Raw genomic sequence first — 20,803 nt, forward strand, 5'->3', positions numbered from 1 at the left:
GTGGGGAGGGGTTGAATGGCAAATGTTAGAAGGTTTGTAGGGAATGTTCAGGTAGGGAATAAAGTAAGTTTTGTCAATAAGACCCAATTAAGAGACCATTGCGGGGGTTGGAGCAGGGTCTCCATATCCTAATTGTTTATTTAAAAAAAAAATCAGGACTACTGTAACGCTAAAGATTAAAATCTCTGCCAAGGGCTTAAAGCCCTTTTAAAAATAGCCCTGGCACCTGCGCGGTAGCGCCAGACGCCGTTGCTGGGGGCATTGGGGGCGGCCGCCCTGCCCCCTCTATTTAAATCAGCCCCCGCTTGTAATATCGCGGGGACTGTGCGGCGCACTTGTATGTCGGAAAGCCGCCGCTCTCAGCGGTGCGCTAATAAAATCCAGCCTGTCAAGTTTTATGGTGATCTGGAGGTTTCGCTTTTGGGATATTGTTTTTGTTCAGTTTGGATGTGGACTGTGTTGAAAACAGTGAGGTTGGTAGCCTGCTGAAAAACACCCAGCTCCTCTTTCTCTACCTTTTTGAAAAAACCCTGCGAATCCAGTGTGTGAGAGCTAAAATCCCTGATGCCACATTTTTCCTGAGAAGCACCTAAAAAGCCTGCCAGATTACTTTTTGAAGTCATCTGAAAGTAACTGCTCCAGAAAAGATCCAGGTGACCTTTCTACGTGTACTCGGATGCCAGACTGTATGCCATTTTTGGGACACAAAGAGCGTTGGCAAGTATTTGGCCAAAGTATTCGTTTTTGTTTTTTGTAAAAAAAAAAAGCTCTGCGAAGAGAGAATATTTCTGTTTTTTTTCTTTAACCTGTGTGTATGTGTATTGGGTATTTAAAAAGGGAACTTTCACATTTCAATCTGTGTTAATGCTTTGCTTCTTTCCTGGGTAAGTCTTGTTTTTTTATAATACTGATAATTTTGTTTATTAAAGAAAAATGGTTTGTGTATTTTGTTCTGGGATAAAGAGTAGAGTATGTGATTGACCGTATCAGTAACCAGGTAAACATTTAAATATATGTTGTGAAAATGTGAGGTTGTCTACGTTGGCAGGAAGAATAGAAAACCAGAATATTATTTACATGGAGAGAGACTGCAGAATGCAGTGGCACAGAGGGATCTGGGTGTCTTTGTACATGAATCACAAAGTTAGCATGCAGGTACAGCAAATAATTAGGAAGGCAAATGTAATGTTGGCATTTATTGCATGGGGAATGGAGTATATAAGTAGGGAAGTCTTGCTACAACTGTACAGGGCATTGATGAGACTGCACCTAGAGTACTGTGTACAGTTTTGGTCTCCTTACTTAAGGAGGGATATACTTGCATGGAAAGCATTTCAGAGAAGGTTCACTAGGCTGAATCCTGGGGTGAAGGAGTTGTCTTATGAGGAAAGGCTGAGTAAGTTGGGCCTATACTTGGAGTTTAGAAGAATGAGAAGTGATCTTATTGAAACACACAAGATTCTGAGGGGGCTTGACAGGGTAGATGTTGAGAGGATGTTTCCCCTCCTTGGGGAATCTAGAACTAGGGGAGACAGTTTCAAAATAAGGGGTCTCCCATTTAAGACTGAGATGAGGAATTTCTTCTCTCAGAGGATCGTTAATCTTTGGAATTCTCCTCCCCAGAAAGCAGTGGAGTTTGGGTCATTGAATATATTCAAGTCTGAGTTGAACAGATTTTTGATCTACAAGGGAGTTGAGGATTATGGGGGCAGGCAGGAAAGTGGAGTTAAGGCCACAATCAGATCAGCCATGAACTTGTTAAATGGTGGAGCAGGCCTGAGGGGCCAAATGGCCTACTCCTGCTCCTATTTCTTGTGTTCTCATGTAAAGCCTACATGCACAGAAATCATGAGTCTAGTTTCTTCATGCTTAGGGTACAAAACCAGTCGGCTGGTGATCTGTTAATGATGCGAAGCTTCTTTTCTATTAATCAAATGACTGCTTCCAGCGTGCTAGTCTCAAGCAGCCAGCAGAAACATCAGTATGAACTTAACCGGTTTGCTATGACCAGGGACTGGGAAGACCTGTTTATCTTATTGTTTTTTAAACTTAGTCTTTCTCTAACTAATGCTAGTTTTTTGGGGGTTGGAAGCACTGGTTCATTAGTTGCAGCCTGTTTTTGTGACATTGTGACAATTCATAGCAGTAAGATACCAGCAAAAAAAGGCTTGTGGCTGGCTCTTTTGCGTACTTAAAAGACTGTAGTTGGCAAATGTGCTAGCATGGAATACTGGGCTTTTTTTTACATGTGTACCAATACTGAAGAGTAAGTTCCACAATGTGGCTGAACTGCGAATATAAATTTGGAACAGCAGCATAATGGGGCTAAAATAGAAGCAAAATACTGTGGATGCCAGAATTCTGAAATCTGGAATAAAAACAAAGTGCTGGAAGTACTCAGAAGGTCTGGCAGCATCTGTGGAGAGAGAAACAGAGTTAATGTTTCAGTTTACTAACCTTATATCAGTTCACATAAGGCAAATAGAGTTCAGATTTTAAAAAAATGAGAGACAAATAGATCCTTCACTCTATCACAAATCTCTTCCTTTTGTTTCATTCCTGCTTCCTCTTCACTCCTTCCCTGCGTTCTCCCTCCTGTACTTTTTCACTTGTTTAAAAGCTGTTCATCTCTAACCTCAGTTTTGCTTCCGGTCATTGACCTGAAACATTTACTCTTGTTTTTCTCTCGACAGTTGCTGTTTGACCTACTGAGTGTTTCCCTGCATTATATGTTTATATTTGAGATTTCCACCTTCTGCAGTGTTTTGCTTTTGTGTAAGACTGTAAATGAATTAATTTGGCATAAATGATTTTTCATGAATATCAAATTATTTTTGTTATGAAAACCAAAGTAATTTTGCAAATGACAAAAATGTCATGGTTTCAATTGCAGAGATGGAGTTAGTTTATACGGTATGCACAGAACTCCATTAAATATTTTTACCCTGTTGATTCAAGGGTTAGAATTAAAATGCTGGAATTATAAGCATATGCTTCCATGTAGAATTTAAATGTAACTGGTATCTCTGAAACCTTTCTGGTTAATAATGATGGATTGGGCATTCAGTTGAAAGGTTTCGCTGACTTTCATAAATGTAGGCTGGGTCACAAAGAAGAGGATGTAACTTCATTAGTGAAGCAGGATATAACTGTAATTGAGCGGGAGGATATTGATCAGCATTTTTAAAATTCTTTTATGGGATGTGAGGGTTGCTGGTAAGGCTGGCTTTTGTTGCCCATCCTTAGTGACCCTTGAGAAGGTGAATTGGTGCAGTTCATCTGGTGTAGGTACACCCACAGAGCTGTTAGGGAGTTCCAGGATTTTTGACTCAGCGACAGTGAGGGAACAGCGATTATGGTTCTAAGCCAGGATGGTGTGCGACTTGGAGGGAAACTTGCAGGTGGTGGTGTTCCTATGCACCTGTCCTTCTAGGTTATAGAGGTCGTGGGTTTAGAAGGTGCTGTCAAAGGAGGCTTGTCGAGTTGCTGCAGTGCATCTTGTATATGAAACACGCTGTTGCCACTGCATGCTGGTGGTGGAGGGAGTGAATGTTTAAGGTGTGCTGATCAAGCCAGGCTGCTTCACACTGGATGCAGGGGAGCTTCTGGAGTGTTGTTGGAGCCACACTCATTCAGGCAAGTGGTGGGTATTCCATCGCACTCCTCACTTGTGCCTTGTAGATGGTGGACACGCCTTGAATAGTCAGGAGGTGAGTTACTCGCCGCCGAATTCCCAGCCTCTGACCTGCTCTTGTGGCTGCAGTATTTATGTGGCTGGTCTAATTCAGTTTCTCGTCAGTGATAACCCCCAGAAAGTTGTTGATGGGGGATTCAGCGAAGGTAATGCCATTGAATGTCCAGGGGAGATGGTTAGATTCTCTCTTGTTTGAGATGGTCATTGCCTGGCACTTGTGCATGAATATTACTCGCCACTTATCAGCCCAAGCCTGAATGTTGTCCAGATCTTGCTCCATGTAGACACAGGCTGCTTTAGTATCTGAGGAGTTGCAAATGGTGCTGAACACTGCAATCAGCAGCGAACATCCCCACTTCTGACTTTATGATGGAGGGAAGGTCATTGATGAAGCAGTTGAAGATAGTTGGGCCTAGGACACTACCCTGAAGAAGTTCCGCAGTGATGTTCTGGGTTTAGATGTTTGGCCTGCAACAACCACGACCATTTTCCTTTGTGCCAGGTATGGTTGCAACTAGTGGAGAGTTTTCCCCCGATTACCATTGACTTCAGTTTTGCTAGGGCTCCTTGTTGCCACACTTGGTCAAATGTTGCCTTGATGTCAAGGGCAGTCGCTCTCCCCTCAAATCTGGAGTTCTGCTCTTTTGTCCACGTTTGGACCGAGGCTGTAATGAAGTTCAGAGCCGAGTGTCCCTGGAGGAACCCACATTGAACAGCGGTGAGCAGGTTGTTGCTGTTTAAGTGGCGTTTGTTAGGACTGTCGATGACACCATTCATCACTTTGCTGATGATCTGGAGTAGACTGATGGGGTGATAATTGGCCGGATTGGATTTTGTGGACAAGCCATACCTAGGAATTTTCCATATTGTCAGGTTGATGCCAGTGTTGTAGCTGTACTGGAATAGCTTGGCTAGGGGCGCAGCTAGTTTTTGAGCGTGAGTCTTCAGTACTACCTCCAGGATGTTGTCAGGGCCCATAGCCTTTTTTGTATCCAGTGCCAAATGCTGTTTAAAGAAATGTCCATTTTCATGTCCCCATTTAGCAGTGATCCCTGTCCCCTCCTTTTCCACCTATGAGTGCACAAGATTTCATTGTACTTCAGCACTAATTTAAATACAATGACTTTTTACTGAATCACGACTGTTACTATCCAATTACTATGCACCAGGCATACCTAAAAATGAGATGGCAACCTGGTGAAGTGACAGCACACAGCTACATGCATGATGAACAGTAGAAGCAGCATGCAATAGACAACATTCCGGCAATAGTACTGAAGACCTGTGCTCCAGATCTAGCCGCACCCCTAGCCAAGCTGTTCCAGTACAGCTACAACACTGGCATCTACCCAGCAATATGGAAAATTGCCCAGCTATGTCCTGTACACAGAAAGCAGGACAAATCCAACCTGGCTAATTACCTCCCCATCAGTCTACTCTCGATCATCAGCAAAGTGATGGAAGGGGCTGTCGACAGTGCTGTCAAGCAGTACTTGCTCAGCAATAACCTGCTCACTGACGCTCAGTTTGAGTTCCGTCAGGGCCACTCCGCTCCTGTCCTCATACGTACATACGAATTAGGAGCAGGAATAGGCCACTCGACCCTTCGAGCCTGCTCCGCCATTCATTAAGTTCATGGCTGAACCGATTACTCCACATTCCCACCTACCCTCGATAACCTTTCACCCTCTTGCTTATCAAGAATCTATCTACCTGTGCCGTAAAAATATTCAAAGACTGCTTCCACTGCCTTTTGAGGAAGAGTTCCTCAAAACCCTCTGAGAAAAAATTTCTTCTCATCTCGGTCTTAAATGAGTGACTCCTTATTTTTAAACAGTGACCCCTAATTCTAGATTCTTCCACAAGGGATCCTTTCCACATCCACCCTGTCAAGACCCCTCAGGATCTTATATGTTTCAATCAAGCCGCTCTTTACTCTTCTAAATTCCAGCGGATACAAGCCTAGCCTGTCCAATCTTTTCTCATAAGATAGTCCACCCATTCCAGGTATTAGTCTAGTAAACCTTCTCTGAACTGCCTCCCACACATTTACATCCTTCCTTAAATAAAGAGTCCAACTGTACACCATACTCCAGATGTGGTCTCACCAGTGCCCTGAAGCATAACCTCTCTACTTTTGTATTCAATTCTCCTCGTGAAAATCATAACATTCTGTTAGCTTTCCTAATTATGTGCTGTACCTGCATACTAACCTTTTGCGATTCATGCACTCGGACACCCAGATCCCTCTGCATCTCAGAGCTCTGCAATCTCATCATTTGGCTAATATGGTTCTTTTTTATTCTTCCTGTCGAAGTGGACAATTTCACATTTTTTCACATTATACTCCATTTGCCAAATCTTTGTGCACTCACTTAACCTATCTATATCCCTTTGTAGCCTCCTGTCCTCTCCAAAACTTACTTCCCTACCTATCTTTGTGACATCAGCAAATTTAGCAGCCATACCTTCGGTCCCTTGATCTACGTCATTTACATAAATTGTAAAAAGTTGAGGCCCCAGCACTGATCCCTGTGGCACACCACTCGTTACATCTTGCCAACCAGAAAATGACCCATTTATGCCTACTTTGTTTCCTGTCAGATAGCCAATCCTCTATCCATGCCAATATGTTACCCCTACACCATGAGCTTTTATTTTTTGCAATAACCTTTGATGTGGCACCTTATCAAATGCCTTCTGGAAATCTAAGTACAGTACATCCACCAGTTTCCCTTCATCCTCAGCACATGTAACTCCCTCAAAGAACTCCAATAAATTGGTTAAACATGATTTCCCTTTCACAAACTATGTTGACTCTACCTGATTACCTTGAATATTTCTAAGTGCCCTGCTACAACGTCTTTAATAATAGCTTCTAACATTTTCCCTAAGACAGATGTTAAGCTAACTGGCCTGTAGTTTCCTGCTTTCTGTCTCCCTTTTTGAATAAAGGAGTTAGATTTGCTATTTTCCAACCTAATGGAACCTTCCCCGAATCTAGGGAATTTTGTAAAATTAAAACTAACAAATCAACTATCTCACTGGCCACTTCTTTAAAGACCCTAGGATGAAGTCCATCAGGCTCTGGGGACTTGTCAGCCTGCAGTTGTAACAATTTGTCAGTACCACTTCCCTGGTGATTGTAATTTTCTTGAGTTCCTCCCTCCCTTCCATTTCCTGACTTGCAGCTAATTCTGGGACGTTACTTGTATCCTCTATAGCAAAGACTGATGCAAAATATCTGTTCAATTCATCTGCCATCTCCTTATTATCCATTATTAATTCCCCAGACTCACTTTCTATAGGACCAACGCTCACTTTGTTAACTCTTTTCTTTTTAAAATATCTATAGAAACTCTTACTATCTGTCTTTATATTTCTAGCGAGTTTTCTCTTATACTCTAATTTTACCTTCCTTATTAATCCTGTAGTCATTCTTTGCTGTTTTCAATATTCTTCCAATCTTCTGACCTGCCAGCCATCTTTGCGCAGTTATATGCTTTTTCTTTGCTTGATACTATCTTTAACTGTTTTAGTTAACCACGGATGGTGGGTCCCACCCTTGGAATTTTTCTTTCGCTTTGAAGTGTATCTATTCTGTGTATTCTGAAATATCCCCTTAAATGTCTTCTACTGCATCTCTGTTGACCTATCCCTTAACCTAATTTGCCAGTTCACTTTAGCCAGCTCTGCTTTCACACCCTCATAATTGCCCTTATTTAAGTTTAAAATACTAGTCTTGGACCCACTCTTTTCTCCCTCAAACTGAATGTAATTTTACAGTCATATGATCGCTGCTACCTAGAGGTGCCTTAACTATGAGGTTATTAATTAATCCTATCTTGTTGCACAATACCAGGTCTAGGTTGGCTCCAGAATATACTGTTCCAAGAAATTATCCCAAAAACATTCTATGTACTCCTCATCTAGGCTACCTCTGCCCATCTGATTTTTCCAGTCTATATGTAGGTTAAAATGCCCCATAATTATCTCCGTACCTTTCTGATAAGCTCCCATTATTTCTTCCTTTATACCCTGCCCTACAGTGTGGTTAATGTTAGGTGGCCTGTACACCACTCCCACAAGTGACTTCTTGCCTGTATGATTTCTCATCTCTACCCAAACTGCTTCTACATCCTGGTTTCCTGAACTTAGGTGATCCCTCTCTATTGCATTAATGCCATCATTAATTAACAGAGCCACCCCTCCACCCTTTCCTAGTTTCCTATCCTTCCTAAATGCCATGTACCCTTCAATATTCAGGTCCCAATCTATGTCATCCTGCAGCTATGTCTGTCCAATGGCTATCAGATCATATTTATTTCTATTTGTGCTCTCCATTCATCTGTTTTGAATGCTACGTGCATTCAGATGCAGAGCCTTTAGTTTTGTCCTTTTATTATTTTTGTAACCTCTAGCCTTTATCTGTTAATTTACTCTTGGATTTGTACGCTCTGTCCCTTCCTGTCACAGTCTGTTTATCATTTCCCATATTAATATCTTTCTCGCTTGCCTTGTCTCTACCCCTTGATTTACTATATCTTCCCAAATTTGATCCCTTGCCCCCACTATTCAGTTTAAAACCTTCTCTACTTCGCTAGTTATGCAGCTCGCTAAAACACCGGTCCCAGCACGGTTTGGGTGTAGACCGTCCCAACGGTACAGCCACCACTTTCCCTAGTACTGGTGCCAGTGCCCCACGAACCTGAACCCACTTCTGCCACATCATTCTTTGAGCCATGCATTAATTTCTCTAATCTTATTTGCCCTTTGCCAATTTGCAAGTGGCTCAGGTAATAATCCAGAGTCTCACTTGATTTTCTTGAACCGGCTCGTTCCACTGAACTGGATAGAGGATAGCCTCTCACGATCTCCGCGCTCATTACAGCCTTCGTTCAAACATGGGCAAAAGAGCTGACCTCCAGAGGTGAGATGAGAGTGACTGCTCTTGACATCAAGGCAGCATTTGACCAAGTATGGCATCAGGGAGCCCTAGCAAAACTGGAGTCAATGGAAATCTGGGGGAAAACTCTCCACTGGTTGGAGTCATACCTAGCACAAAGGAAGATGGTTGCAGTTGTTGTAGGTCAATCATCTCAGCTCCAGGACATCACTGCAGGAATTCCTCAGGGTAGTGTTCTCGGCCCAAACATCTTCAGCTGCTTCATCAATGACCTTCCTTCAATCATATGGTCAGAAGTGTGGATGTTCGCTGATTGTCCAATGTTCAACACCGTTCGTGACTCCTCAGATACTGAAGTAGTCCGTGTAGAAATTCAGCAAGACCTGGACAATATCCAGGCTTTGGCTGATAATTGGCAAGTAACATTTGTGCCACACAAGTGTCAGGCAATGACCGTCTCAAGCAAGAGAGAATCTAACCATCTCTCCTTGACATTCAACGGCATTACCATCACTGAATCCCCCACTATCTACATCCTGGGGGGTGACCATTGACTAGAAACTGAACTGGAGGAGCCATATAAATGCTGTGGTTACAAGAGCAGGTCAGAGGCTAGGAATCCTGCTGTGAATAACTCACCACCTGACTATTCAAAGCCTGCCCACCATCTACAAGGCACAAGTCAGGGGTGTGATGGAATACTTTCCACTTGCCTGGATGGGTGCAGCTCCAACAACACTCAAGAAGCTCGACACCATCCAGGACAAAGCAGCCCGCTTGATTGGCACCCCATCCACAAACATTCACTCCCTCCACCACCGGCGTACAGAGGCAGCAGTGTGTACCATCTACAAGATGCACTGCAGCAATGCACCAAAGCTCCTTAGACAGCACCTTCCAAACCCGCGACCTCTACCGCCTAGAAGGACAAGGGCAGCAGATACATGGGAACACTACCACCCGCAAGTTCCCCTCCAAGTAACGCACCATCCTGACTTGGAACTATATCGCCATTCCTTCACTGTCGCTGGGTCATAATCGTGCAACTCCCTTCCTAACAGCACTGTGGGTGTACCTAACCCACATGGACTGCAGCGGTTCATGATGGTGCTCACCACCACCTTCTCAAGGACAATTAGGGATGGGCAATAAATACTGGCCTAGCCAGTGATGCCCACATCCCATGAACAAATAAAAAAAAAATAACTAAAGCAGAATTAGAAATGAGAAGATGGTGTTGAAAGAAACATATATAATGGTCAATTGCATGAATGATGGCTAGGCCATTTTCTTCCAGATATGTTACAAGCCAGAGAATAATCAAGGGCTACACTGTTCCTTTGTGGGATTTATCAAGGCAAGAATGAAGATCAAGCTAGAGCAAATGAATGAAATAACTTCAAAAATGGTTTTAGCTAAGGTTAATGTGCGTAACATTACTAGTTTGCAGGACATATAGAATCACGGAATGGGTATAGCACAGAAGGCGGCTATTCGGCCCGTCATGTCGATGTCGGCTCTCTGGAAGAGCAACTCACCTAGTCTCTGTAGCCCTGCAAATTTTTTTGCTTCATATATTTATCCAATTCTCTTTTGAAGGTCTTTATTGAATCAGCCTCCACCACACTCAAACATTCTTGCACCATCTCGAATGCCATAATCTCCTAGTGTGGTGTCTATAACTGGACACAATACTCCAGTTGATGCTGAACCATGGTTTTGTTGTTGATCTTCATAACTTCCTTTCTTTTGTTCTCAATGTCCCTATTTATAAAGCCACCTTTAATGATATGTGCACATATACTCCCAGGTCCCTCTGCTCCTGCACCTCCTTTAGAATTGTATCCTTTTTTAATATTGCTTCTCCTCATTCTTCCTAGCAAAATCAATCACTTTGTACTTCTCTGTATTAAATTTCATCTCCCAATTTTGCGCCCATTCCACCAGCCTGTCTGTCCTCTTGAAGTCTATCACCATCCTCCTCATAGTTCGCAGTACTTTTGAAGTTTTGTGTCATCTGCAAATTTTGAAATTGTGCCCTGTGCACCCAAGTCTTGGTCATTAACATATATCAAGAAAAGCAGACTGTAATACAACTTACACTACAGCCCACAGGGGAATGGAGAAGTTCATAATATGAGCCAGAAGTTCATGTATTTAACAGCTATCGAAGGTCTAGATAGCTGGCTGAAATCATGGAAACCAAGTATCATTAATGGAAATGGTTCTAACAGAATGTAAAATACAAATCGAAAACCACAGGTCTCTGTATTGGGATCACTGCAGATTATCAGTAGAGGAGGACTTAAATGATATGAGTCATAAATTCATGGATGATACAAAAATGTGCATGAGGATTAATCACCCCTCATAATATCTCCTCCTGTGCTTCTGCGTCAATTTTAGTGTCTGATTATGTTTCTGTGAATTGCTTTGGGATGCTTTTTCATGTTAAAGGCACTATATAAATACAAGTTGGTGTTGAATATATTACCTAAGCAATCCCTCTACATTTTGTGTTTCAAGATTTTGAAGAGTGGAAAAAGTAAGCGTGATTCTCATTAAATGGTTAACCTTAAAGGCCCCTCCTCCTGCTCTAGTTAGTCTGTGTATTCCATTATAATCTACAAAGTGACAATTATATTCTGAGCCTTAAAATGTAATTTATTTTGCTTTCCCCCAGAGGATAATAATGAATGCCAGACTGGCTCAAAGAAGGATGAGCAGAATGACAAAGAGAAAAAGGATGAAGAAGAGACACCAACATCCACTTATCGAGCCAAATCGATTATTGAGTCGTGGGTTTGGGGCAGGCAGCCAGGTAATATATATAATTTAAATACATACACAAGTCAGATGTCTCCACTAGAGTTGTAGTACATTCTTATTTTGTACAAGCAACGCTTGTACATTTAAGTTTTAATGCTATTGGTGTATGGCATTGCTTCATGTTTGTCATGTGTCTTTGTGGCAAATTTACTGCAATTGTGGAATCCTTTGCTCCAGAATTGTAGGTCACACAGCCTACTTATTACAATGCTCAGAGTTAATTTTGTGAGAATTCGGTTAAAATTTCCTCTAAATTTAGGAAAGAATGTTATTAAAGTTACTTCAATATTTACAGCCCTTTACTTGATCCTTTTTCAGTACTAAAAGACAGTAATTTAAAAAATATTCTCTTTCCTTTCATTGACTGCAGAAATGGTTCTACAAACTCATAAATTGTTTTAGAATTGGCACACAAAGCAAGGATATTGCTTGAGTTAAAACCTATCCTGTTAGATATTATACAACAAGATATCTGTACACTCATTTATTGCCTATTAGGAACATAAGAGCAGGAGTAGGCCATTCAGCCCATCGAGCCTGTCCCGGCATTCATATGATCATGGCTGATCATCCACTTCAATGCCTTTTTCCCACACTATCCTCCTATCCCCTTATGCTATTTGTATTTAGAAATCTGTCAATCTTTGCTTTAAACATACTCAATGACTGTGCTTCCACAGTCCTCTTGGATAGAGAATTCCAAAGATTCACAACCCTCTGAGTCAAGAAATTTCTCCTCATCTCTGTCCTAAGTGGCTTTGAAATTGTGTCCCTGGTTCTAGACTCCCCAACCAGGGGAAACATCTTAGCTGCATCTACCCTGTCTATCCCTTTAAGTATTTTGTAGGTTTCAATGAGATCACCTCTCATTCTTCGAAACTTCAGAGAATACAGGCCCAGTTTCCCCAACCCCTCTTCATAGGACAGTCCCGTCATCCCGGGAACAAGTCTGGTGAACCTTCGTTGCATTCCCTCTATGGCAGTAATACCCTCCCTAAGGGTAGGGGACCAAAACTGCACGCAGTACTCCAAGTTAGGTCTAACCAAGGTTCTATACAATTGAAGCAAGACTTCAGTACTCCTGTACTCAAATCCTCTTGCGATAAAGGCTAACATACCATTAGCCTTCCTAATTGCTTGCTGCACCTACATGTTAGCTTTCAGTGACTTATTGACAAGGACACCCGAGTCCCTTTGTAAATCTATACTTTCTAATCTCTTACCATTTAAGAAATACTCTACACATCTGTTCCTCCTACCAAAGTTTTTGGCACATTATATTCCATTTGCCACGTTCTTGCTCACTCACTAAGTCTTTCCAAATCCCCTTGAAGCCGCTTTGCATCTTCCTCACAACACACATTCCCACCTAGTTCTGTGTCATCAGCGGACTTGGAAGTACTACATTTGGTTCCCCCATCCAATCATTGATATATATTGTGAACAGCTGGGGCCCAAACACTGATCCCTATAGTACTCCACTAGTCACAGCCTGCTAACACAAGAATGACCCATTTATTCCTACTCTGTTTTCTGCCTGTTAACCAATCCTTAATCTATGCCAGTATATTATCTCCTATCCCATGTGCTTTAATTTTGCTAACCAACCTCCAGTGGGGGACTTTATCAAAGGCCTTCTAAAAATCCAAGTACATCACATCCGCTGACTCCCCTTTATCAATTCTGTTAGTAACATCCTCAAAAAAACTCCATGCCTTCAGATTACCAACCTTTCTCACAGTGGAATCAATTTCTCCCTAGTGACTCTTCACATTATCTACTTCCTGCAGTGACTACACTTCAAAATTACTTCATTGACTATAGTACACTTTGGGATGCCCTGAAACCCCTCTCCCCTGTCCCCTCCACCCTTGGCTCCAACAATAAGTGCAAGAGCTCATGGACTTCTTTGTCACTAAGATCGAGGCCATCTGATCAGCTGTCTCTGCTGCGCCCTTCCCTTGCACTAGCCTACCTGGCCAAATTTTGTATAATGCTCCCCCCCCAAGCCCTAGCCCTGAACACTCATCCTCCTCTAGTTTCTCTTATATCTCTCCTTATTCCCTCTCCAAACTCATCTTGTCACCTGTTTCTTTGATCCTATTCCCACTAAGCTGCTGATCACTCAACTTTCCCACTGGTCCCCATGTTGACCAATATTGCTAATAGTGTTCTCTCTTCAGGTGTTGTGTGTCTCTCTCCTTTAAATCTGCAACTATCACGCATCTCCTCAAAAATAAATCCTTGACTCAAACGTCCTTGTAAACCACTGTCCCATCTCCAACCTTCCTTTCCTCTCAAGTCCTTGAATGTGTTGTCCTTCCAAACTAGTTGCCATTTTTCCCGGAACTCCATGTTTGAATCCCTCCAAACAGGTTTCCGCCCCTGCCACAGCACTGACATAGCTCTTTTCCGAAGTTGCAAATGACATCTTATCTGTCTGTGACAAAGGTAAATTTTCCCTCCTGGTCCTTCTCAACCTGTCTGAAGCCTTTGGCACAAGTTGCCCACACTGCTGTCCTCCAACGCCTCTCCACTGTCATCTAGCTGGGTGGGACTGCTCTCACCTACTTCCATTCTTATCGACTTGTAACCAGAGAATCACTTGCAATGGCTTCTCTTCCTGCTCCCCTGAAGGATCTATCCTTGCCTCCCCTCCTCCTATTTTGTATCTACATGCTACCTCTTGGTGACATAATCTGAAAGCACAACGTTAGTTTTCACGTGCGCAGCCGACACTCAGCTGTACCTCACCACCACTTCTCTCGACTACTTGTCTGACATCCAGTACGGGATGAGCAAAAATTTCCTCCAATTAAATTTTGGAAAGACTGAAGTCATTGTTTTCAGTCCCTGCTCCAAACTCTGTCCCCTAGCTACCGATTCTGTCCCTCTACCTGGCAACAGCCTAAGTTGAAGCCAGTCTGTTCACAAGCTTGGTGTCGCATTTGATGAGCTTCCGACCACACATTTGTGCCATAATTTAGACTGCCTATTCCGCATCCATAACATGGCTCAACTTTACCCTTATCTCAACTCATCTGCTGCTGAAACCCACATTCATGCCTTTGTTACCTCTAGACTCGACTATTCAAACGCGCTCCTGACTGGTCTCCCACATTCTACTCTCTAAACTTAAGGCCATCCAAAACTCTGCTGCTCATGCCTTAACTCGCACCAACTCCTGTTCCCCCATCACCCCTGTGCTCGCTGACCTACGTTGGCTCCAGGTCAAGCAATGTCTTGATTCTATAATTCTCCTGCTTGTTTTCCATCCCTATCTCTATAATCTCCTCCAGATATCTGTGCTCCTCTAATTCTGGCCTCTTGTGCATCCCTGATTTTAGTTGCTCCCCCATTGGTGGGCATGCCTTCAGTTGCCTCAAGCTCTGGAATACCCTCTCTGCCTCTCTACCCTGCTTTTCCCCCCCCCCCCCCCACCCCCTTAAGGTGCACCTTAAAACCATACCTCTTTAACCAAGCTTTTAGTCGTCTGATCTAATATCTCCTTTTGTGGCTCGGTGTCGTGCTTTGTTTTATGATGCTCCTGTGAAGTGCCTTGGGACGTTTTATTACGTTCGAGGTGTTATATAAATATAAGTTGTTGAGGTCGTGAAAGGTGACTTATAAATGTAATTTTTCTTTCATTTACTGTATAAAAACCCCTCAACATTTTAATGCCTCTTAAATCTTCCCTTAACCTTCTTTGCTCTCAGGAGAACAATCCCATCTTGCTAAATCTCCACACTGTCGCCAAGGCCTTGACATCCACGCTACTGTATTGTGCCCAGAATTGGACATAATGCTCCAGCTGAGGTCTAACCAATGATTTCTAAATGTTTATCATCACTTCCTTGCTTTTGTAGTCCATGCATCTATTCATAATCCTGTATGATTTATTTTTGTTTAACCGCTTCAACAACAATTTTAAGCTCTTTGGGGCATTTTATGACGATAGCCGCTCAATATAAATACAAGTTGTTGTTTTTATGGTACCTTCAGGAATTTGTGTATGTATATTTTTTATGGGGATTTTGAAGATTTCGACTGTCCTCAGTTTGTTTTCCAGCATTTTTGTACTTTTGGGTTTTTTTTTGTTAGTCTTGTAGGAATTTACAGTACAGAAGACAACTATCTGGCCATTGTGTCAACTGCCCATTTAGTGCCATTCTCCTGTTCTTTACCCATATATTTTTTAAGTTTTCCTTTTTCAAATAATTAATTCATTCCCTTTTGAAAAGCTAATATAAATTATTTTACCACCACTCCCGGGGCCTGTCTTTATAAAAAAAAAAGGCCGAACGTCTCCCTTTATCTTTTTAAACATTGATCTTAAATTTATTACCTCTATTTATCAACACTGACTAGTTGAAATTTTTTGTCTGGGAGTTTGCAGCGAGTTGTTGTAATTTGGAATGTGCTGCCTAATGGGGTGCAGGAAACAGATTCAAGAGCAGCTTCCAAAAGGGAATTGGATAGATACTCGAAGGGAAAGAAATTGCAGGGCGATGGGTAAAGAGCAGGGGAGCGGGATTAATTGGGTACCTCTACCAGTGAGCCAGCAAAGGCTGCATGGCTTCCTCTGTACTGTATCATTCTATGATTTTAGGATTTACTTTATCAAAACCTCTAAATCTTACGCACTTTGACGAGATCTTTTAACCACCTTTGTTTGAATGAAACAAGCTCTAATTTCTTTAATCTCTCCTTGTGACTAATAGCTCATCCCTGATATTTTAGTGAATCTCTTCGCACTCTCTCCATGGTCTTGACAGCCTTCTTTAAAAAGATGCCTGGAGCTGAACACTGTATTGTAACTGCCATCTAACCAATGTGTAGGCTTATCATTGTCTCTTCTATTTTAACTCTGTAGATCTAGCTGTAAAACATAGCATCCCGTATACATTTTCGACAGCTTTAACAACATGTCCTCTTACTTCTATTGCATTTCTATATAACTTGCTGTCCTTGACTTGTTGGTGGGTAAGGGGGGAGTACTTCTAACACTCAGCCATTAAAGATGCTCACGATGGACAAAAACAGACTTACAAAGGACAAGATTTGTGATGCTGATCGCTTCCTTTTCAGATTTTGTACCTTTGACTAAGAATTATTGAAAACTAACCAGAAAGAAATTGACCACATGACTGGCAGGCATGAGATGTGACCTTCTTATTTTGGTTGGATGCCACCTGTTCCACTGATTTTTTTTTTGCTACAAGTTTGCCCTGCAATACAGTGTGTTTGATCAGGTCACTGCCCACTCCATGAAAACCATGTGATCTCCAGGATGCACAGTGCAAGCCTGTGAAGCAGCTGCTTGTTGCACAGCTGAAAGTCACAAGACCAGCCTGGTTGACAGATCTGTTTGTGCTGGATGTCGTTTTGGTACTGCTGCCAAATTCTTGCTATGTTGTGTTCTGGTTAAAAGAAAACAAAAATGTTTTCTAAACTAGTTAATACAACTGCTGGTAATTTTTAGAGGCAAGCGTTTACTAATCTGATTCCTTTTTGATTCATTATTATTTTAACATTTTTAAACTACTGATCGGAAGGTGAAGTTTATTTTAAATTAATAAAAGTTTAAAGGTTAAATAGTTTTTTTTTAAATAAGGATACAGTTTGTTCTACTCACAAGGCAAATTGTTCTGACCTAAAGCTGGGATTTTGGATTTTGAAGTGTCAGATAAGCTAGTTCTCGGAAACTGCATTACAGGGAAGTTAGTGTTGCTTGGCTCAGATTGCAAGTTGACAGCAGGATTAGGCAACTGAACTCTGGCCCATTATCATGTTAACCATCTAGAAACTGCAGGAATAATTAAGCATAAACGTAAAATGATATTTCTGTAACCTATATGTAATAAATAAACAAAGAAGCTTATAATACATGGGCAAAAACTAGACCACAATAGTATTGTATAATATTGAGGAAATAATTCCCACATACAGGTCAAGTGGTTAGTCCCTGTTGGTACAAAGTGATATATATACACTGAATGAAAAGGGGAGAACAAGGTAACATAATTGGTAAATGATAACCAAAAGAGTTTCAGAAGGGGAAGTCTCTGCCTGACAAATCTTGACCCTTTTGAAGAAATTACATCCCAACTAGACCTTGGAAGGTCCTTGCATTTAGCGGAGCTTCACTTCCCAAAGCCTGCAATAAATTCCTGTATGTAAGTCTGCTACGGGAGTTTAAGGCAGTGTTTAGTTTAGTTTAGAGATACAGCACCGAAACAGGCCCTTCGGCCCACCGAGTCTGTGCCGACCATCAACCACCCATCCATACTAATCCTACACTAATTCCATATTCCTGCCACATCCCCACCCGTCCCTATGTTTCCCTACCACCTACCTATACTAGGGGCAATTGCTAATGGCCAATTTACCTACCAACCTGCAAGTCTTTGGCTTGTGGGAGGAAACCGGAGCACCCGGAGGAAACCCACGCAGACACAGGGAGAACTTGCAAACTCCACACAGGCAGCACCCAGAATTGAACCCGGGTCGCTGGAGCTGTGAGGCTGCGGTGCTAACCACTGCGCCACTGTGCCGCCCACAGTGTGTCTCACAGGTAAAACTTGAAAGTGAATAAAGACTTGATGAGAAAGGAAGCAACAGAGTAGGGCAAGGTTGGGAAAATATACTAATGGGTGATTCCCATGGATCAGCACTGGACCCTCTAAGTATGCCCCTATATCTTTCTTTGAATTGTCAACTGTTTTGAATGGTGACAAACAGGCTAAGGTCAATGCTAAATGAGATCTGGCAATGATAGTAGATCTAACACTTAATTTATCCACTTATCTTAGAGTAGCAAACAAAAAACCAAGCAGAATTATATCTTCTATTGCCAAATCAGACTCTTGTAAGTATGAAAGAGGATTGAGTTATGATGCATACGTGCCAGCTTAGGACATGAAGGCCCTTCTTCCCTTCCCCTGCAGATTGAACAAGAACAAAGAACAGTACAGCACCGGAACAGGCCATTCGGCCCTCCAAGCCTGCGCCGATCTTGATGCCTGCCTAAACTAAAACGTTCGGCACTTCCGGCACTATTCCCATCCTATTCATGTATTTGTCAAGATGCCTCTTAAACGTCGCTATCGTACCTGCTTCCACCACCTGCCCCAGCAGCAAGTTCCAGGCACTCACCACCCTCTGTGTAAAGAACTTGCCTCGCACATCCCCTCTAAACTTTGCCCCTCGCACCTTAAACCTATGTCCCCTAGTAACTGACTCTTCCACCCTGGGAAAAAGCTTCTGACTATCCACTCTGTCCATGCCGCTCATAACTTTGTAAACCTCTATCATGTCGCCACTCCACCTCTGTCGTTGCAGTGAAAACAATCCGATTTTATCCAACCTCTCCTCATAGCTAATGCCCTCCAGACCAGGCAACATCCTAGTAAACCTCTTCTGTACCCTCCAAAGCCTCCACGTCCTTCTGGTAGTGTGGCGACCAGAATTGCACGCAATATTCTAAGTGTGGCCTAACTAAAGTTCTGTACAGCTGCAGCATGAGTTGCCAATTTTTATACTTTATTGAATATACCACTGAAGGCATTTTTGATATGGGGGCAGGGAATGAGGAGAAAAAGTATTTTTCTGTCTTAGTTCGTGGTCGGTGTCTTTCTGTTGGATGAATATAAAATAAAACGCGTGTTGGGAGAATCTGTGGTCTCCTATATGTAAGGCTGTATTGAGTTGTGAAGCTTTCTTGAGGGAATGGTGCAGTAGAATAAGCTCTGATGAAAATGCTATCCATTAATGTCTTATTCTGGAAGATAGACTAATCTTTTGTTATTTACAGCAAAGCCATAGAGTTCTATTTATCTTCCTGAAAGTAATAACTATTATTGAATTTTAATTGTAGGTGTGAGCGAATTGAAAGACTGTCTACATGTACTTGTGAAGGAGCAGCAGACAATTGCTGCACAAGCTGCAACCACAACCCTCTCTGGGATAAGACTGAAGCAGAGATTGGCAGTCCTTGAACGATACTTCATTGCATTGAGTAGAAGTGTGCTCTTGGAACACACAAATGTTAAATGGAAGAGTATTTGTGTTCCTATGCCTGTTGCCGACAAGAAAAGGTATATTTCAAGGCTAACATTGTCCATTCTTTGTCGATAAAGTTTAGACCATCTGTTCTTCTGCCCCTGCTGTTTTCCCTTGCCCACCCTAGCCCTGAACCCACATCATTTCTAGTTTTTCTCCTAAAGCCCCATATGCCATCTCTGAGCTCATCTTGTTTGTGAGATCCACCTTTGCTCCCTTTACTCTGTTCCCACTAAACTGCTCACCATCCAATTTCCCTTATTGGCTCCCATGCTAATTGTTGTTGCAAATAATTCCCTCTGCTGCAGTACTGCTCCCTCCCTTTCAAAGTGTAGCCATCACCTCCCCCTCATAAAAACAATTCTTGACCCTTGTGGCCTTTCAAGCTACTGCACCACCTCCAACCTCTCTTTCCTCTCAAGTGCTTGAATGTGTTGCCTTGAATACGTGCCGATCTTCTTGCAACTCAATCGTTCAATCTTTCCAATCATGTTTCTTGTCCTGGCCTAGCACTGAAACACGCCTAATTAAGGTCACAAATGACATTCCAGGTGACTGTGACCATGCCATACTATTCCTTTGTGACCTATCTGCACTCATTGACGTGGTTGATCATGCCATAATTTTCCAATGCTTCTGCCATATTTTCCAGCTCAATGAGACTGCCCTGGTTGGTTCCATTCTTATCTATCTGAGCACAACCAGAACATCATGACTTCTTTACCAGTCTTGGACCATACCTTTGGAGTTCTCCAAGGATCTATCCTTGAGATCACACCTCTTCCTCATCTAGATGCTGCCCCTTGACGACATTATCTGCAAACGTGGAGTCAGCTTCCATATGTTGACAGAATTCGGCTCTACTTTTCCTCCGCTGTTGGCCTGTTTACTGTCTCTGTGTTGTCTAACATCCAGTTCTGGATGAGCCACAGTTTCCTCCAGTTAAAGACTAAAACTGCCACAAACTCCGTTCCCTTGCCAGCGATTCTGTCCTTCTGCCTGGCCACAGTACTTCTTCAGCTTTTCATCTGACTACTTGAGACATTTTTCTAATGTAAATTATTTTTGTACTAAACCTTTAATTTCAAATCTATTTCTGCCTACACATAAAAAAAGGATCAGACAGGCATTTGAAGTGGGATTGTTTTTCGTTACTTTCATTTGATCCGTCACCTTTGGGGGGGGGAAACCAGACCATGCTGCCTGCTTTGCACATTTGAGGGTCATTTTAACTTTGTGCATTAATTTCAATTTCTATTGACTTCACTGGAAATAAAAGTACGAGTTGTAAAACGGGCTGCCGACTCCCAACT

The 20,803-nt window shown here is 42.3% G+C and overlaps 1 protein-coding gene across 8 annotated transcripts in view; it reads left to right on the top strand.

Moving 5' to 3' along the window:
• The window catches only part of herc2 (HECT and RLD domain containing E3 ubiquitin protein ligase 2), a 236,757-nt gene that overhangs the window by 35,698 nt on the left and 180,256 nt on the right, over window positions 1–20,803 (top strand). For all 8 annotated transcript variants that reach the window (XM_068033261.1, XM_068033264.1, XM_068033263.1 and 5 more), the window contains exons 3-4: window positions 11,284–11,421; window positions 19,306–19,525. In XM_068033261.1, the coding sequence (XP_067889362.1) occupies window positions 11,284–11,421; window positions 19,306–19,525 (358 nt within the window). The remainder of the gene's footprint in view (window positions 1–11,283; window positions 11,422–19,305; window positions 19,526–20,803) is intronic.

The sequence above is a fragment of the Heterodontus francisci genome, chromosome 6 (assembly GCF_036365525.1).
Source record: "Heterodontus francisci isolate sHetFra1 chromosome 6, sHetFra1.hap1, whole genome shotgun sequence".
NCBI classification, from domain to species: domain Eukaryota; kingdom Metazoa; phylum Chordata; class Chondrichthyes; order Heterodontiformes; family Heterodontidae; genus Heterodontus; species Heterodontus francisci.